Source organism: Epinephelus fuscoguttatus, linkage group LG2 (assembly GCF_011397635.1).
Source record: "Epinephelus fuscoguttatus linkage group LG2, E.fuscoguttatus.final_Chr_v1".
Taxonomy (NCBI): domain Eukaryota; kingdom Metazoa; phylum Chordata; class Actinopteri; order Perciformes; family Serranidae; genus Epinephelus; species Epinephelus fuscoguttatus.
Window position 1 is genome coordinate 47868348 of NC_064753.1, and position 19197 is coordinate 47887544.

Below are 19197 nucleotides of genomic sequence, written 5' to 3' on the forward strand. Positions count from 1 at the left end.
TTAGCTGACAGGAGTGGCACCTGGTGTGGTCTTCTGCTGCTGTAGCCCATCTGCTTCAAGGTTGGACAAGGTGTTGTTGCTTCAGAGATGCTCTTCTGCACACCTTGGTTGGAACCAGTGCTTATTTGACTTCCTGTTGCCTTTCTATCATCTTGAACCAGTCTGGCCATTCTCCTCTGACCTCTGGCATCAACAAGGCATTTTGGATCACTGGATATTTTCTCTTTTTGGGACCATCCTCTGTAAACCCTAGAGATGGTTGTGCTGAAAATCCCAGTAAAGACTCAGACCAGCCCGTCTGGCACCAACAACCATGCCACGTTCGAAGTCACTTCAGTCACCTTTCTTCATCATTCTGATGCTCCGTTTGAACTTCAGCAGCTCGTCTTCACCATGTCTACATGACTAAATGTCTTGAGCTGCTGCCATGTGATTGGCTGATTAACTATTGTGTTAAAGAGCAGTTGAACAGGTGTACCTAATAAAGTGGCCGGTGTATGTATGTGATTTTTACTACAGTAATTAAGGGGGGAAATCCAGGGCAGCCCCAGTCTGTATGGGCCCCCATACAGAACACAATGAGTAACTTTTTTACTGCACAAATAGTGGTTGATCATTGATCGATTGTCAGCTGTGTTCGACGTCCCTCAACTGGAAAGTTTTCGAAAAAATGCTCCAGTCATTATGATGATCCTTTTATTTGCCCGTCATGTCTTAAACCTGTGCAAAACATAGTGATTAATCAACAATATGATTTTTCATGTGAGTTCAATTAAAATCTCATCAACTCTCCCTGCAGTAGACAATGTGAGGAGGTCTGAGCAAGAACTACTGTTTATTTTTGTAACTGTTGAGTAGCTGATGTTTGCAGATACTTTATGTTTCTAATTCCAAGCGCTGATTCAAACCTGGTGTGATCAGTACGAATGTTCTCTCTGCTGAGGAGAATGTGCCTTCCCTTTCAGATGTTGGAAGGAACTGTTTCCTGTCCCAGATGAGGTAATATTTACCTTGCCAGTAACATGTTAGTACTGTAACAGATAGTGTCAACTTTAACTTTTTTTTACCAACATGAGTGAGAGTTTATTATCACACATTGAAACACATCTGTCTCTGCATTTTTCTCACATTAGTTTTGTATTTAAATAGAAATTCTGAATAAAGAAAATGAAATGTACTTTATGCATCATTCTTTTATACAATAAGCCTGGTGAAGTTGCTGAACAAGTGCATGTGTTTCTGCACACAGCAACCAAAGGATTGTTGGGAAAGGTGAAGAACAAGAACATATGCATATGATATGACAGGGCATGTTTTCTTTAGAGGGACTACTATTTATAATATTATCAAAGAGACACTCAGGAACCTGTTGTTCTTTCTGGGGATCAGCTGCTGACACTGTGTTCACCACTACCAGTGTACAACACCTTGGTTGAGGGTGTTTTCACACCAATGTAGGTGGCTGCAAAGGGCACCACCCAGAGGGGGGCAAGAAAACTGCAACCGACTTTTTACATTTAAAAAATTGCTCATTAAGGGAAAATGCTACAAAGATCTAATGCTAATGGTCGGTCTGCAGTAAGTGTACCACCTCTTGGTCACCTTATTGTGTTTATTAGTGAGTGATTATCACAATTTAGGACCTGCTACAGCAGGAGTTTCAAAGTCTTTGTTGTTCATGGGCCACATATAGCACTGTTTGATCTCCAGCGGGCGGGACCAATAAAACCATCACACAATAACCTATAAGTACCATCAGCTCCAATATTTTCCCTTTTTTGGTGTAAAGAATTACAAGTACATTCTGTAGCTGTTCATCCTGTTATAAAACAGTTGAACAGCTTGAGATGTCATGAAAAATAAGTGCAATTTCAATAATATGTCTCAGTTTTTCCACATTCAGTCAGTCGACTTCTCTCTGTTATGACATATGCATTTATCCATACATTTCCTGATACAGATTCTTTTGGACTGAAGCTGCTGATTGACAATATTTTGCACAATGTTTAGTGTCTTTAAACATGGTCACAGTAAGTATTTATTGTTATATCAGAGATCTGTATTCTGGTCATGGTGGAAAAGCCTTTGAGGCAGAGTTTTACACAAAGTAGGCAACACATTGTTAAACTTGCTCCTGAAACCTGGCACCTCTTAGTCCAGTCATGTAGTGGGCCAAATTGGACCCTTTGGTGGGCGGATTCTGGCCCACAGGCCACATGTTTTACACCCCTGTGCAAGATAATCGCTGGATATGTTGGAGTGGAGAGTATGTGGATAGCATTGGAGTAAGAAAAAAGTAGAAGGCATAAAAAAGCAAATAATTCTCATTAGGCCTAGCTGATGTTCTTGTTTGTAAAAAAATAAATGCTCAATATTTTTACTGTGGAACTGGTAAGACAAGACTTTTTTTTAATGCACTGATTAATTTTGAGTTTTTGGGCTATTTTGCTTCCATAATAAACTACTGTTTATTTTAGTTCAGATTTCTGTTCTGGAGATGTATGTAGAAAGTCCATATTTCAGTAGATAATGACTAATTTGCATATTAAAACCTGAAATTTCTGAAAACTTTAAATACTAAAAATAATTTTCTTAATGTCACTAATCAACTTTGGAAGTTTCATGGTGATATCTGTTAAACTAGTTAAAAGGTTAAGTGTCCCTCTTAAAAGAAAACATAATAATAATGATAATAGATGGATGCATAGATAGATCCTTTATTATAATTGTATGTTATTCATGAAACTTTGTTGGAGCAATACAGTTAGCAGCATATAAATATGTACACATGCACCAACACACACATTCATATATTTTTAAGATATATGATAAATAGTAAGTTAAAACAATAAAAACAGCCAAACACAACAGTTATTGCACAAAGTCTACAATGTCACCTTAGGTGGGTGGGTTGGGGGTTATATTCTAATAATAATAATAATGATGATAATAATAATAATAATAATAGTTTAGCGCATTTCAAGGATATGCAGCCAGAAGTGCTTTACAACAAGGGAATTATGCCTCACATAAAAGTAGACAGAATAAACAGAAAACAGGCCAACAAGACAATTCAATATAAAAGGACATTTGAATACAATTAAAACAAAAGATAAGTCCACAGAAGCAATCACAGTTTAATATCAGTAAAACCAGTAGTTTAAAAAAAACATAGTTATTAGTAAAACCATAAATCATAAAATTACAAAATTGTGACACCGTAAATCACAAATTCAAGTAAAGGCCTATGAAGTAGCAACATGTGAATTTCTCTGTTTTTAATAATGTCGGGCCTGGTTTATCATTAACTGAAATATATAACACCATCTATCTTTATTTTATATTCTCGCTGCTGAATTACTGTTGTTTTATTTTGAAAAATTTATCTGGGTGTGTTTTAATGACGCCAACGGCTGGGCATTATTTTGAAACCCCTCACCGGAAATGACTCCGTGTTCCAGTCTGGCTTGACCTGGACTTGACACAGTGTGCGTGGATTGGAAAGTTTGCATCGTGGAATCAGGAAGTCCAGAGAAGCGTCAGTGTCAAACAGAAATCTGTGCAGCCGCTGTGAACGACTCGGAGCTGTAAAAGTGCGTCGCCATGCTGAGAGGAGTCCTCAGACATGTGGTGAGTAGTTTTATTGTCACTGTGGCGTCATTAAAGTTTGAGTCTGATGTTTTAGCTTCAACTGGGAGTCTTAAAAGTCACCAAGTTAGCTCCATCAGGGCTGCTTCACGCGCCCCTGTCATCAGAGGAAAAACAAACCAAACGCTGTTGAAAAATCTGCTAATTTAACACATATTTTCCTCCTGTTTTAATAACTTACTCTGTGAACTATAATCAAACATATTTTCCATACTCTCATGAAGTACTTTTAAATTCGGTATTATTATAATGCAGAAAGAGGCAGTAATTTTAGGAATATTTCAGGCTTTAAAGTAGGTTTCAACCTGCTGCACACGCTTAACAGACCCCTCTACAGCCTCCTGTTTGAGCCTTAATAATAAAGGGACTCTTGTATTAGCAAACATCAGTTAAAGGAGTTGTCTCTGACTCAGTGACTCCAATGTGTTCACAAGCAGAGCTCCTCCACAGACACTGTGTTGTCATGCCTCCTCCTCATGGCTATACACACCTGCTGCAGTGTGAGGATGACACAGATGATGAAGATTTAACTTCCCACTTAAAGGAACAGTTCAGATTTTTTGAAGCGGGGTTAAACGAGGTACTTATCCATAGCCAGTGTGTTGCATGCAGAACATGTCAGTCAGTGTGCCCCCAGTTTGGAGAAGCAGGCTGGAGTCTGACATGGATGATAAGCAATGTACTGCTGTGGACGGGGGGGCTGCAGCTAAACATATTGTAAAAATTAATATATCAGTCTAAGTGTAGGCTGTGTTGGCAGTTTCTGCGGGGCTTTACCTTTCTGTCAGACAGCTTGTACAGACAGGAAAGCAGTTAATGGCTTCAGTTCCTCATCTGTCAAAGACACCAGACTCCATTGACAAAAACAGAAATTTTGTGTGCCAAAGTCACTCAGTAGCATCAACCAAAGAAAAGGTTGAGGCAGCCTCTCTGTTCAGCGATGTTAAATCAATGTTTTTCTGGCATTAAGGAGAGAGCTATTATGGCTTCATGTTTCAGTTGCACTCTATACTGGTGTGTGAGGCACGGCAGCTTTATTTATACAGCACATTTTATACAGCAGGGCAATTCAAACTGCTTTACACAGCAATAAAACATAAAACATAATACAGGATATAGATTTACAATAAAACAGTAAAGATAAAGGATATAACATGTCAAATTAATTACTAAATGATTTACGTTTTTAGCTTTGATTTAGAAGTGTTCAGAGTCGGGGCTGTCTAACATCTCCTGGGAGGTTTTTCCAGGTTTGTGCTGCATGGTAACAAAGCGCTGCCTCACCAAGTTTTGTTCTGACTCTTGGGATGGTGGATAGGCCAGCCCCAGATGTCTGCAGAGTCCTAGAAGGTTCATATGTCGCAAGCATGTCAGAGACATATTTGAGCGCTGAGCCACAGAGTGATTTATACACAAGCAGCCAGATTTTAAGATCAGTTCTCTGAGTGACAGGTAGGTAGGGTAAGGATTTAAGAACTGGAGTAACGTGGTCATATTTCCTAGTTCTGAATAAGGTTGAAGCTGAAGGTGTGAGATGGATCAGGCGGTTTGGTGCAGCACCTGCAGTGATACGGGCGCTGCGCCAGTTGGTCGTGGTGAGGAGGAAGGCAAAGCTTTTGATTTACTGGTCCATCTGCATCCCAACCCTCACCCATGGTCATGAGCTCTGGGCAGTGACTAAAACAATAAGGTCGCGGATACAAGCAGCCTAAATGGAGTTTCCTCCGTAGGGTGTCTGGGCTCAGCCTTAGAGACAGGGTGAGGAGCTCAGAGTAGAGCCGCTGCTCCTTCATGTTGAAAGGGGTCGGTTGAGGTGGTTCAACATCTGATCAGGATGCCTCCAGTTAGAGGTGTTCTGAGTACGTCCCACTGGTAGGAGGCCCCTGGGCAGACCCAGAACACACTGGAGGGATTACATATCTCATCTGGCCTGGGAACGCCTCGCAGTCCTCCAGGAGGATCTGGAAAGTGTTGCTGTGGAGAGGGACATCTGAACCATGTTGACATCTGGATATCATGGTTCCTGTCATGGAGTAGATGTGGTTTTGGGGAGCTCCATCTTGACTTCACTTTTTACCTGACCCTAAAGACCTTTAAAGGCACTATGTGTAACAATTTCAGTTGTTCTTTGAGACAAACAAATTTTGCAGTCAAAAGTGTGTCCTAGCACATGTGTATTTACCTCCATCAGCGTATCTAAGTATGTCCATAAGCTCCGAAATTCCCATTTACATATACATTGCGACCGGTGTCTCATCATGTACGTGCGCCATCTTGAAAATACAGGTGCATACAAGGACATGCTTGAGAAATATGGAATCGCCTTTTGCGTTTTCACTTGTTGGTTTCCGGTTTCCGCCTGCAGGTAGAGTGACGAAAAGCAGCAGCAAGCAGGCTAGTCACAAGTGCCGGTGCCGGAGAAAGGTAATGCAATCACAGGACAGCGCCGCTGTTAGCGGGGAAACGGCTCACAGCTAACAGCGACAAGTGGCTCAACCTCACACACCTCATCCCTCTCCTTGCATCACTGCGCCGCTGTTAGCTGTTAGCTGTTAGCTGTTAGCCGTTTCCCAGCTAACAGCAGCACTGGCCTGGCGTTACCTTTCTCCTTCAGCAGCTCTCTCCACCTGGGAAAGGCTACCCCGATGTTGACCCTCGTTTCTTGAATTCCTTTTGTGTTTTCTTGGCGATAAGGATTCCGTCTCCCGTGATGCTGCATATGCATGATCCTGCATTATGCTCAAAGAGTGGGACTTTGTTATGCTGCAGTAGTGCCGGGGTAGTAGCGACACCGCTAACAGCTGTCAGCGGCACAGTGATGCAAGGAGAGGGATGAGGTGTGACAGGTTGAGCCACTTGTCAGTTGTCAAAAGACAAGACGTGATTGGTTTGTTTCCATTTACACCCAACTCCAACAGTCCTACTTTGAACACACAGCCAGCATGGTGAGGAGGGGGTTTGTCAACTTGCGTCGTGTGCGTCTGTAAAGGAGCCTGAATGAATACTCCATGAAGTATTGGATGACATGGTTTCATCAATGTTATCAAAGCTTTTTGGTGCACAGCAGCTGCTGTTGTTGCAATACGCGTTTGAAACAGTGAGGCACTAGAGCGTGCTATCTGTTTGAATGCAATATATGATTTCAACGTTAGATGGGAGAAATTCCTACACACTGTGGCTTTAATTCCTAATTTGTGATTTTGAAGTGAGCTGTGAAATTCTATACAATGTGACAAAACCAGACAAAGGAAAGAAACAAGAAAAGTGCCCCTGAGAGGAAATTTCTGACGAGACCTCAACTATACTAGTTGTCTCAGGCAAAGCTAAAGGTAATGCTACTAGCACCCTTTCTCCTACCAGTGAGGATCTCATGGCTGCGATAAACATGTTAAAAAATGTTGTAAACTCTATATAACTCTGTATAACTCTGATACAATTCCCAACATGCACTCGCTCTTTTTGGGGGGCATTTGCAGAGTGTATTGGCTGAGCTTAGGTCTGTAGCTGAGCACTCACTGCAGCTCAGTCTTCAGAAAATGTGTTAGCATTGTATATTTCTGCAATGGAAACTATACATTTGTATGTTATTATGTAGGGGACACATTGAAACTTCATGACTGTCATTCATCCATTTTCATCCGCTTATCCTGGGCCGGGTCGCGGGGGCAGCAGTCTGAGCAAAGCACCCCAGACGTCCCTTTCACCTGCATCGCTGCAGCTGTGATCCATTTCATGCTCCATTCAAACCTCACTGGTGAGCAAGACTCCCAGATACTTGAGCTCTCTTGCTTGAGGCAGCAACTCTCTCCCAGCCCAGAGGGGACAATCCACTGGTTTCCAGCAGAGGATCACGGCCTCAGACTTGGAGGTGCTGATTCTCATCGCGACCGCTTCACACTCGGCTGCAAACCGCCCCAGTGCATGCTGGAGGTCACGGTGTGATGAGGTCAACAGAACCACATCATCTGCAAAAAGCAGAGATGCAATTCTGAGGTTTCCAAACTGGACCAACAGGGCTGTGATTCATGTGTGGTTTGATGTAGGCACAAAAAGCACTTAGTTATGGTGCAGAAGAGATCATGTTTTGGGGGAAAAGTCCTCGCTGGAAAAGCGGTGAAAAACAACCACATATCGAGGCACTATCCCCGATGTTAAAACAGCAATGACTCACTAAAAACAACCGCTTTATTGTTATTGGCTTGAACAGTAGTCTGCAGCTTGGCAGGAGTGTTGCCAGGTGACACGCCATCCTCCACCTCCCAGTGACAGTCAGCTCATATACTACATCACCTTTGAAATGTCGATATTTTGCAAATCTAACATATCAGTGGTATCTGTGGACACCATTAGCAGCATAAGCAGCTTTTGTGTCCAGGTTTTGCTGCAGTTTCCATGTTGTGGTTTAGTGTAGGATGAATTCAGAGTTGAGACACTGTCGTAGCATCTTTGCTCACTCTGAGTCAGATCCTCCAGGAAACACGCAGCAGCAGCAGCAGCAGCAGCAGCAGGGAGGACCTGCTGAAGAGTTTTAAGGGCCCTTCCTCTGCAGCTTCACTGGATGTCTGAGAGTCTCTGCAGCTCGAGGGTGTGCTGACCTAGATTTATGGCTTACCATGTTTATTCAAATATAGCATGGCATTTTGGAGAGTTAGTGATGAAGGTGTTAAGTTTTTCCAACTACTTAAAAAAGAATTAAAAATAAACACAAAATCACAAAGTACGTGATTAAATAAAAACATTAAGAAAATAAATTAAGGGGTGCCGGTGGCTTAGTGGTAGAGCAGGCACCCCATGTACAAGGCTGTTGCTGCAGCGGCCCGGGTTCGACTCCAGCCTATGGCCCTTTGCTGCGTGTCACTCCCTCTCTCTCTCCCGCTCATCTGTCCTATCGATTAAAGGCTTAAAAATGCCCGAAAAAATATCTTTAAAAAAAAGAAAATAAATTAAATCAAAAATCACAAACTACATGATTAAATAAAAAAATAAAAATAAAATCACAGAGTACATGATTAAAATAAAAAATAATTAAAACAATTGAACAAACAAATAAATAAAAATCACAAAGTTCACGATTAAATAAAAATAGATAAATTAAAAATCACAAAGTTCATGATTAAATAAAAATAGATAAATTAATTAAAGATCACAAAGTACATGATTAAATTAAAAATAAAAAAGCACAGGTCTACATGCTTACATTTACATTCTCCACTAAAACAAGATTCAACCCTGACACTGAACATATTGCTTGTTGCTTTTCCATTTTGCCTTTGGGTTTTGTCTGGACTGTTAAGTGTTTGAAATAACATGAAAAGTGTAATAAAATTTGAATTAAATTAGATTAAAGGTTAAATTAAATTAGATTATAAGTGAAATAGAAAATTACATTTCAATCAAATGAAGTTAAATGTATATAAATGCAATTATATGACAGTCTATCTATGCAAAATCTTAATTAAATGAGTAGATAGCTTTCATTCAGAAAGCTGTGTTTTTCACGTTATGTTGCAGCTTTATGCTAAAATCTTTTAAATTCATATTTCTATCATCGGTCTACACTCAACACCCATAATGACAAAGACAAAACAGGATTATAGATTTTTTTCTTCAGTTTTATTAAAAAGAAAAAACTAAAATGTTAGATATTTTTATATAATTTGTGTCCTAAATTTTAAATATGAAACTTTAAGAGAAGAAAACACACATTACATGAAGGGAAGTGTGAGGTCTTAACACATACTCAGGACGTCAGAATGCATAGACTATATGTTATCAGGAAGTCACACTGAGATCAAGATCTCATTTACAAGTGAGACCTGAGTACAGAGTACAAAAATATAATGTAATAAAATAAAATACAGTATTAATGAGAGCTATAATAATGAAATAGGAAGGACAAAATATACATTCTGAAATATCCTTGGTGTAGGTATAAATTAGAGATGTACCGATACCACTTTTCCTTCCCGATACAGATTCTGATCCCTGAACCTTAGGGATCTGCCAATACCGAGTACCGATCCGATACCGAACGTAAAATAAAAATGGATCGGATATGAATTGTTGTATGTCTCAACTCCTAAAACTCTATGTAGAATATTAAGAAATAAATACATAATAGTAGAATAAATGCTTTTTATTATTATTATTATTATCCAGTGTTGACACAGATCAAGACACAGGTTAAAGTGCAGCCGCACAATTTGGTAAAAACATTTTAAAGGCTACAGTAGAATGCTTTTTAAACTTCGCTCCGTTTCTGTTTCCTTTGCCTGTAGCGTGCGTACGCGTAATGACGTGAGGCATTACGTGGTATCGGAATTGGTCATAGGCTGTACTCACCGATACCCGATACCGCATTTTAGGCAGTATCAGAGGCATTTCCGATACTGGTATCGGTGTCGGTACAGCTCTAGCATAAACAAAAAATAACAGTCATATAGTAAAAATCTACATTATTGAGACAACTGCATGACAGATTATGAATTATATGTCAGCCCCATGTTGTTTCCTTTTGTGGAGGTGTAATATTGAATTGCTGAGTTCCCTTGGTGTGATGTTTCTTTAAAAATAGTTCAGTTAGTACACACAGTATAGTGCAGTGCTCAGTGGCCAGAGGAAGGAACCTGTTCAAGTTAAAATTTCTTCTTTCTCAGAGAAAAAAGAAAGATTTAACAATATTGTGTATTGAAGAACGGCTTTGCTATTTTTCCCTGAGTCCAGTACATTTATTTAATGACTGTGCACTACAGTGTAGTTTGATGCAGAATATTTTAAAAATGGTGAATGATACATCCTACAGACGCTGGGACGCATCATCAGTGATGTATCCTGGGTTCATCGGGTGTTTCAGGTCTCGCAACATCATACACCCTCACAGGAGACCCAGCCAGGGTTGACCAAGCCCTGACTTGTGTCTCAGCACCATTAGCCCATGGATCGCCCCTCTTTATCCAACGCAACATGGAGGCTCTCTCTGCTGTACGTGTCATAGCCCTGGTGACTTTTTTCTTCATCAGCCCACTCATTCACATCTGGGTGTTGGTTCGAAAGAGAGACCAACCGGCAAATCCCCTTCAGCCTACTTCTGCAGGGTGGCAGTGTGCTCTCCAACCCTGCCCTGCCACTGCTCCACCAGCTCCTGGTACTTGCATTCTTCCTTTCAAATGACTCTTCCTCTTCCCGTCAGCTCCATCAGGGCAAGTTGTTTAGTGGCCTCTGACAGAATGATGTCAGGTCGCAAAAATGTCACTGTGATGTGTGCTGGGAACTTGAGTTGCCTGACCAGATCAACCATTAGCAGCCAGTCCGGCGCGGTGCCGAGGAGGCCTACAGCAGCTCTTGGTTGTGGTTTGGGCTGCTCACCTGCCTCGATGAAATACATGTGCTGCTTCGGAGGGTCTTGGTTACATTTTCTATTTTTATAATAGCACATTTAGAGGGTTGTGCAGGCTTGTTGCAGGTAATGTATCAACACTCATAGTTTGTGATGGTGTTTGTTGGCCTGCATCATTTTCAAAATGCATTTAAAATAGTCATAGTTTTTAAATAAATATGGTCTCATTTGGGCCGTACAGCTAAACTGTGTCTGTTTAATGGGTAGAAACTGTTTTAGTGTTGCTTTACTTCATCACTGCTGCTTTGTCCGTGTGTGTGCAGGGTGACAGCTGAATCCAGGCCTCCTCTCTGCTCTGATAGTGATTAACCAGTACCTCCAGTAGGAATGTCCTACTGGTCCGTTGGCCTTCCCCAGGACTCTGCAGACACTCCCAGCAGCATGGAGCCACAAAGCAGTAAGTGATCTATCCTTCTACACGGCCTTGTCTCTGTCTGTGTGAGAAGCATCAGGCAGGTTCATGAGGGGTCTGACTGCAAACTGAAATGTGTCGATGTGTGGAGGCATCGCAGCGGCACTTAAATTTAGCAAAAAGAGAAGTGAAAGTGTGATTGTTTTAGAGCCGCACGCTGTATCTGCTGCTGTCAAACTGTACGTATGAACCAGACTGAGAAAGTTTCACTCCCACATTACACACACACACACACAAAGCTTCTGTACCACATTACAGTAGATTGTAGTTCAGCTGTGTGCTAGATGAGAGCAGAGTTAATGATAGATGATGGAGGATGACAGCAGGAGATGAGGGACTGTGGTAGATTAGATTATAGTAGGTTGACTGTCCACCTTTTCTTCCCAGCAACAAGGAAGCTGCTGTGATCTGCTGTTATACTTTAACTTCCTGTCTCTGTCAGAGGTGGGGACAGGTCTTGTGCTGGTTGATGTTGAGTTTGACAGTGAAACATGGTGCACAACTTTTCACACAAGTTCACTGTTATAGACAAATTTTGATGTCAGAATAAAATCATGAGTCTTACTCAGGTCTGCCTCCTGAAAGCTGATGGATCAAATCATCAGTTGGTGACCCTTCAGGCGACTGATATTCCTTCAAGTGAAGCGGTCTGTTTTTTGTTGTTTTGTTTTTCTGTCAGTGTATGTGTAGGGACATTTTGGTCCCTAGATTTAGCTGCAGAGTCAGCGATTCTTGCTTTGACACTGCTCTGCTCTGTAGGCAGTCAGACCCAGACCAGGGTGAGTCTGAAGGAGATGGAGGTTTTGGCCAGTCAGGCTCCGAGATAATGTTATCTTCAGCCTTCTGCTTAGAAGTGGTGAATTAACAGCTCACAGAAACATAATACAATACTGTGTCTGGCTTTTGTTTGATATCTAGTGTCCAGGCCTGCCGTCAGGGAGGTCAAAGGGTACAGATGACCCCAGCCCAAGGCCAAAGGGGGGGCATGAAAAGGTCTATGACTGACCCTTAAATGGGATTAATTACAACTTTTTACTTATGACTTAAATCACTGACAAATTCTATGTATTTACACAATACATAAATGTAATTTTATACTTAAAACACATCTCAAGGTGCTATCTGATGCCCCCCCTGCAGGTATTGTGACATGGTACGGCCCAACTGACATGAGTCAGGTGCATGATGCGGAGAACTCACAAGTGCTGCTAATATAAACATGTGAGGTGGACTGTTGCCTGATTAGCTAAGTCAGAATGCCTCATTGAAAAACACAGACCACTCAGGGAAATGTCAGAGTACCAACAAGAAAATGAAAGCAGCAGAGAGGCAACGGACAAAGGTCTGGCAAAAGAAAGTGAAGAAGCAGCAGGTATGACAGGAAGGGCTGCAACTAACGATTATTTTCATTGTCGACTAATCTGTCGATTATTTCTTCCATTAGTCGACTAATCATTTTATCGAAAAATGTGTTAAAATGTTGAAAAATGTCAGTCTGTCTTTCCCAAACCCCAAAATTATGTCATCTAATGTCTTGTTTCGTACTCACGCCAAAGGGTTTTAGTTCACCGTCATGGGAGAGTGTGTAAAGCTGCCAATATTTGAACGTAAGAAGCTGCAATAAGAGTATTTTGGGGTACTTTTACAGTACTTTTCAATGAAAAACGACCCAAACCGATTAGTCGACTACTAAAATAGTCACCAATTATTTGAATAATCGATTAGTCATCGATTAGTCGACTAATCGTTGCAGCCCTACTGACAGGCAGAGCTGAAGGTGTGGAGTGAGGCGGAGTAACTTGGCAAATAAAAACGGCTGTATCAGGCTAAGGTTTAAAGCTACAGTGAAGACACAGGTATCATATCAAACTAGAGGGCCTGAGGCATCCATTGGTACTAACCATGTTATGCTATCTTGTCGGAAAGGGGGCCAAATAACGCTCCAGAGTTGCACTAAATTTAGGCGAGGGATAAAGGAATACAGCCATTTTTCAAAATGGTGTATTTAAATATTTCTGCATACTAAGGTCCGCAAACAGTCTTGGAATTACATAAATTGGGTGTGAGTGCAAAACTGAGGGTTGACAGCCATACACTCTTCACACCATTTCAGTTCTGCACACAATTTAACCAATATTTGTTCACTCCTGATATGATCTTAGGATTTAATCCCTTGCAGTAACTTCTTCACTCAGTGTTTGATTGCACTTTCCTCTAATCATTCATTGGGGTCCAGTTTTTCAGCCCAGGACAAACATGTGACAAACTCTGCTTTTCAAGATTAGAAAACAAGCTCTTAACCTTCTTCCCGTGAACTACGCAACTTTTGTCCTACAAGGTCAAATTGACCTGAAGACAATAGGAGGGTTAACAGTAGATACAAGATACATGTGGAAACGTGATTAATGTGATTATATTCGCAGGAGGTATAAAATGTATCGGGACTTTGAGCTGAGTGCTGTCAAAGGTTTGGCTGGTCAGTGTAAGATAACAGCAGATCAGAGCAGAGGCAGTGTGAGGGAGACAGATGCAGGAAGCTCAGAGGCTGGCGTGGCTTTTAAACAAAGGAGCATCACTCCCCGCTCCCCCTCCCTGCTTCCCCCTCCTCCTGTTCAATACCTCTCCCTCCCTGCCCCCCCCGTCCTCCCACCCCGTTCAGCCTGTCACAGGGTTAGAGAGGAGGCAGATCATCCAGGGAACACAGCTGGGTAGAAACCACACAGCAGCTGAGGGGAAGCCATGAAAAGAAAGCGCTCAGCTTTAGATGTGATAGAGGCAGGAGGAAGAGGAGGAGACGCTGCTTCGCTATGAGCAGGTTAGTGGGAGAGAGGAGCAGACGACAGAGCCCAGCGCTGACTGAGGCTTGTTTATATGCTGCACATGTCGGGCTGACTGAGCCTCAAAGCTACTGAGCGCTGAGCTCTGACTCTGCGATCAGTGTACTGACATCAGATCAGATCTCAGTGTTGTCTGCAGAGTTGTGATGGATCTGATGACTTCCATACTGTAGAGCTCATTAATGCAGCACTGGGTGTTTATGAGGATGCATTAACCTGATTCTGATGTCTGAACACATCTCACTCAAGTACGCATGCATGGATTACACTGGGGTTTTAAGGGAGGATTTTTGTGGGGTTTGAATGTTGTTTAAATCTTTCTTAAGATGCCTTTAACAGCTTCAATTATAAATGTCACATTTTAAAGGGAAATAGCAGGAATTTATCCACTGATCAGGTCAGAGGAGAGCCTTATGTGCACCAGAAGGATTTCATGTAACAGTAGTCTGAATTTTTAAAATCAAAAGGATATTAACATAAATTACTTTACAGCAAACCATCATAACTGTGTTGAGACAAAGTTATAGGAGCAGTTATGGCTGTGTCTGCTTAACTTTGCTCCTGTCACTGTGATTTGATCCCACTAACATGCTGTATCACAGAGACAGAGCATAAATAAAGGGATAGTTCAGATTTTTTGAAGTGAGGTCATATGAGGTGCTCATCCATAGTCAGTGTATTACCGTAAAAAAAGCAGCAGAAGAGCTGAAATGGAAGCTCAGCAATGTACTACTGTGAATATATTTTAGCCTCTTAAAAGAAGTCCCACCTAAAACAACCAATAGAAGTTGAGGTGTACGATATATTGAGAGTATTTCTACAGCTTAACCTTGCTGTCAGACAGCCCGTTCGAACAGGGAAGCAGGTAACAGCTTTAGTTTCCCATCTATGCGCTCGTCAAAGCCAGACTCCACTGACAAAAACAGTAATTTTGGCTCGCTGAAAACAGGAGCTGCTGGTCTACTGCTGCCTTGACCAGTTTGTGTTATTGTGTGAATTTGGTGAATTAGAGATAACCCGTTGAAAAGCCAAAGTCACACAATAACACACACACACACACACACACACACAAAAATGGTGGAGGCAGTTGTAGATGAGCAGCTCCTGTGTTCAGTGATGTTAAATCAGTGTATTTCTCAGTGGAGTCTGGCTTTGAAGAAAGTAATTCAGCAGCCTTTGTCCCCTGTCAGAAATTAGTGTAAAAAGGTAAAGCAGGGAAGATACTCTCAATATGCAGTTAAACTGAGATATAGAACTACACAGTGTAAGTGATCCCTTCTTAACTGCAGTGTTTCATAAAAAGAGGAAGCTTGTGGTGGGACTGTCTGTTGGCCTTTAGGATCACTGGGTCGCCAGGCGAGCTGCCGACTGTCTGAGTTTATTAAAGGGAAATTTAGGTTTATTTCAACCTGTCTCCTATCGTCCTAAATTTGTTTCAAGTGACTAGTGACATAAAAATAATAGTTAGCATGCTAGCCGTTAGCCTAGATACAGCCGGGGCACTTAACTATTATTTCTGTGTCACTAGTCACTTGAAACAAATTTAGGACGATAGGAGACAGGTTGAAATAAACCGAAATTTCCCTTTAAACAAGGAATATCTCACAGATACAAATGTTAGGGTCAGTGGTTCCTAACCTTTTCATCAAGGAAGCCCTTATCTTTCATTGAGTCACTAATGACCCGTGGCTAAGTGACATATTTTATGGTAGTTTCATATTATATTCAATCCATAACAAACAGTGATACACAGTAACTGCAGGACATTTGCGTAAAACAAGTGATTTAGGTGAATTTTGAGCAGACTCCAAGTCTTATTTTTAGGGGATAACACACTAAAGAAAATGTACTTATGTTTCATGTCCCTAACCCTAACCCATGTCAATATATTCCCCTAAATTCTACACACTGGACCTCTAAAATCAGGAAGGCCCCACAACCCCCTCAAAAGGCTTTGGTCTGGACCCCCAGTTTCGGATCTAGTAGGTAGGACAATAGCAGTCTTGGTAATAAATAACCAGTATAAGGCCCTGCTCACACAGAGGCGTTTTGCAGGTTACAAAACACGAGGCACGCTGCTCTGCCTTTTTAAAAATAATTGAACTAGTAAATAAAAAAGCCTGCTGTGCCTTTTTATTGTTGCCAGGCAACCACCCCATCACCTTCTTACACTGACCTTCCCCTGTAATCAGTTTACAGGTTATTTATTATTTTAATTTATTTCACAGTAATTAGTCGCTTGTTGGAGGCAGAGGGTACTGTCTGTGGCTCTGGTTGAGGGTGAGAGGCTGTCAGCAGATAAACAGAGATCTGTGTGGGTACATGAGACCCTAAAAAAGAGGCTGGATCATGGGGAGTGCCACCAGTTGGTCCAGGAGCTTCTTCTCCATTATGGACGTTTACAGGCGTATTTTAGGATGACTTGGCAGTTTGATAACCTGCTGTCTATCATCAGGCCGTATAGCTCTGGGTATCCAGCAACCACTACCACCCATTCTCTCCTCCATTGTTTACCAACTGCAAACTTGTTGTCATGACCATCACAGAAGGCCCGCCTCTTAAATCAGCTGATTGGACAATGGGAAAAAAGCGAAGATGACGTGTGGCGTTTTTCTGTGCCATACGTCATTGAAGTTGAAGTTTTTGGACTAGAGGAGTTCAGAGCGCTCCGGCAAAAGCGCAGAAACGTGTGGCGTGTCACAACGCAAAAACAACAAACAAAAGGCTTTATTCTCATTAAAAACAATTACAGGAAGTCGCTTCCAGCTCCTAAAATGCTTTCTGCGTGATCGAGACCTAAGTCTCTTGATTGGTAGCATGGCACCACTGATTTGATCCCAGCACGTGTGCAGAGTCATTCCATTGAGCACTGGCTGTAAGTGACCTGCAGCAGAGTCTCCTGTCCATCACACTGAAGGGAAAAACACACCTGCTTTCAGTTCACCAGCTGCAGGTAGTGTCTTTTTGTGTGTACAGTAGAGTGTTTTGGATGATTCAGTTTGTCTTGTTGTGTTTTGCCTGTTAGGACTGAATCCTGTCCACAGTACGTGTGAAGCTGCTTCCTTCTTGTGGTCCAGCAGCGACAGAGGGAAAGTGAAACAGTGGATTAATGTTTGGTGTCGAGGTGGAAATTCCCCTGAAAGCTTCACACTGATACTGATCAGCAGCTTTCATGGAGCCGTGCTGTTATCCGATATTCATTTTGTACAATACTGATCACTCCTTTAAGCCTGACAGACTTTTTTCCAATAGAAATGCTCCTGAATGAGCATGTAGGGAGCTGTGGAGAGCTAAAGGTCTCTGAATGAAATTCTATTAGGTGGTTTAGCAGCTTCTTAAACTCCTTAAGGCTCCATAATCCCTCAGGCCGGATTTATTCCTGCTCTTTCTTTAAAGCTTATTTTTGTGGAGTTTTGCCTTTATACAATCGAGACAGGCAGGAAACACTGAGTGAGAGTGAGGGGGAGTTTCGTGCAACAAAGGTTCTTCAGTCAGAATCAAAACAGTGACGACATAAAGCATCTTCTTTTTTTATTGGTGCTGCTTTTCTAAACAGAGTCCTGCATGTATTTATCATCCTGCACCACATTCAGATGCATTCAGCCAGCGTTTAAAGCAGAGGTTCTTAATTATTTTTCAGGCAAGGACCGTTTACAAGATGGAGAATACACTGAGGACCCCCTCATGTATATCCCATGGTTTAATTTGTGTAGCCTGTTTTCTTTTTACACCTCCACAGTCTTACTTATGTGAAGGAACAACACAAGACAATAGTTACAGATTTGTTTACAATGGAAGAAGGAAGCGCAGCTCGGCTGTGAGGGCAGGTCCGACAGGTGCTTTTGGATGAGGTAGGGGTAAGTGGTGGTGATTTGTTTAGAATTTAGAATTTGGCCAAACTGCACAGATGTCATTTGCATTTGGCTCAAGTGGCAACTGCCGGTGCTGAAGTGCCAAAAACTGCAGTTCTTTGAACGGCCACTTGAGGCTGTCTTTAAGAGTGAGTCAGTCCCCATCGACCCCAAGGTTAAAATGTCCAACTTTACAGCATGTTTACAGCCTGGTACATAAAATGGTTTCAGTCTCTAAAGCTTATTTCAACATTCATGACAGCTGTATGGGGAGTGAAGTTTTAAATAACTCTCAGGTTTACATTTTATAAAGGCTTAAAGTTATGCATAGGTGAGGACAGTTCTGCTTTGAGTGACAGACTGTCTGTGAGGCGTCACTACAATCTAAGGCCCCTTTTACACTGCCAGATTTTTCTCGAATGTTGGGCTGTTTTGCCGGCAAGCTGCGAGCGTTTAGACACACAGAGGCGGATTGGCGAGTTGATCCGAGGCGCCCAATTTTCCGCCTCGTAGGATAGACATATTGGCTGAACTCTTTTAGTTTAAACAGACCGAGGCAGTCTTCCGCAACAGGAGGGCTGTTGATGACGCTGCACATGCGACCCACTGGCGGTGGATAAACAGGAAACAGCTGATAGCAGGAATGAGCAGCTAGTAGCAAGAGGGAAACGCAAACCTGACAAAAGATGAGCAACTGGGGAGACAAGGAATTGTGCGCCCTTCTTGTCCTCGCAAACGAAGAGGCCATTAACCGTCAGATGACGGGGACGGTGAAGGACGGGCCGACTTATGAGAGAATCGCCGAAGGACTGACCAGCCGCGGCTTCCCTCCCACGTCACTGTTTACGTCACACGCTGAGCTACACGTTTTGTTACTTGCTCACGCCCCCCATTGCCCCGAAAAAGGCACATTCTGTATAAACAAAAGTAGGTAGGCGGCATTTTGCTGCACTCCCCGATTTTGTTTTTATACTGCCAATGCTGAAAAAAGACTGATTGGGCTTTCCTGCAAATTTGCACAATTCCTATCTAAAACGCGCTAATGGTACGTAC

General features: G+C 42.0%; 1 protein-coding gene and 1 long non-coding RNA gene across 3 annotated transcripts in view; one reads left to right on the forward strand and one right to left on the reverse strand.

Annotated features, from left to right (window-relative positions):
• The window catches only part of LOC125879973 (uncharacterized), a 119020-nt gene extending 116751 nt beyond the window's left edge, over positions 1–2269 (reverse strand). Inside the window, exon 1 of the long non-coding RNA XR_007447995.1 lies at positions 342–2269. This is a non-coding gene — a long non-coding RNA (uncharacterized LOC125879973). The remainder of the gene's footprint in view (positions 1–341) is intronic.
• A 1222-nt stretch (positions 2270–3491) lies between these two features.
• lrrk1 (leucine-rich repeat kinase 1) overlaps positions 3492–19197 on the forward strand; it is a 124412-nt gene continuing 108706 nt past the window's right edge. For both annotated transcript variants that reach the window (XM_049561456.1, XM_049561464.1), the window contains exons 1-2: positions 3492–3630; positions 11308–11441. In XM_049561456.1, the coding sequence (XP_049417413.1) occupies positions 11372–11441 (70 nt within the window). In that variant the 5' untranslated portion in view covers positions 3492–3630; positions 11308–11371. The remainder of the gene's footprint in view (positions 3631–11307; positions 11442–19197) is intronic.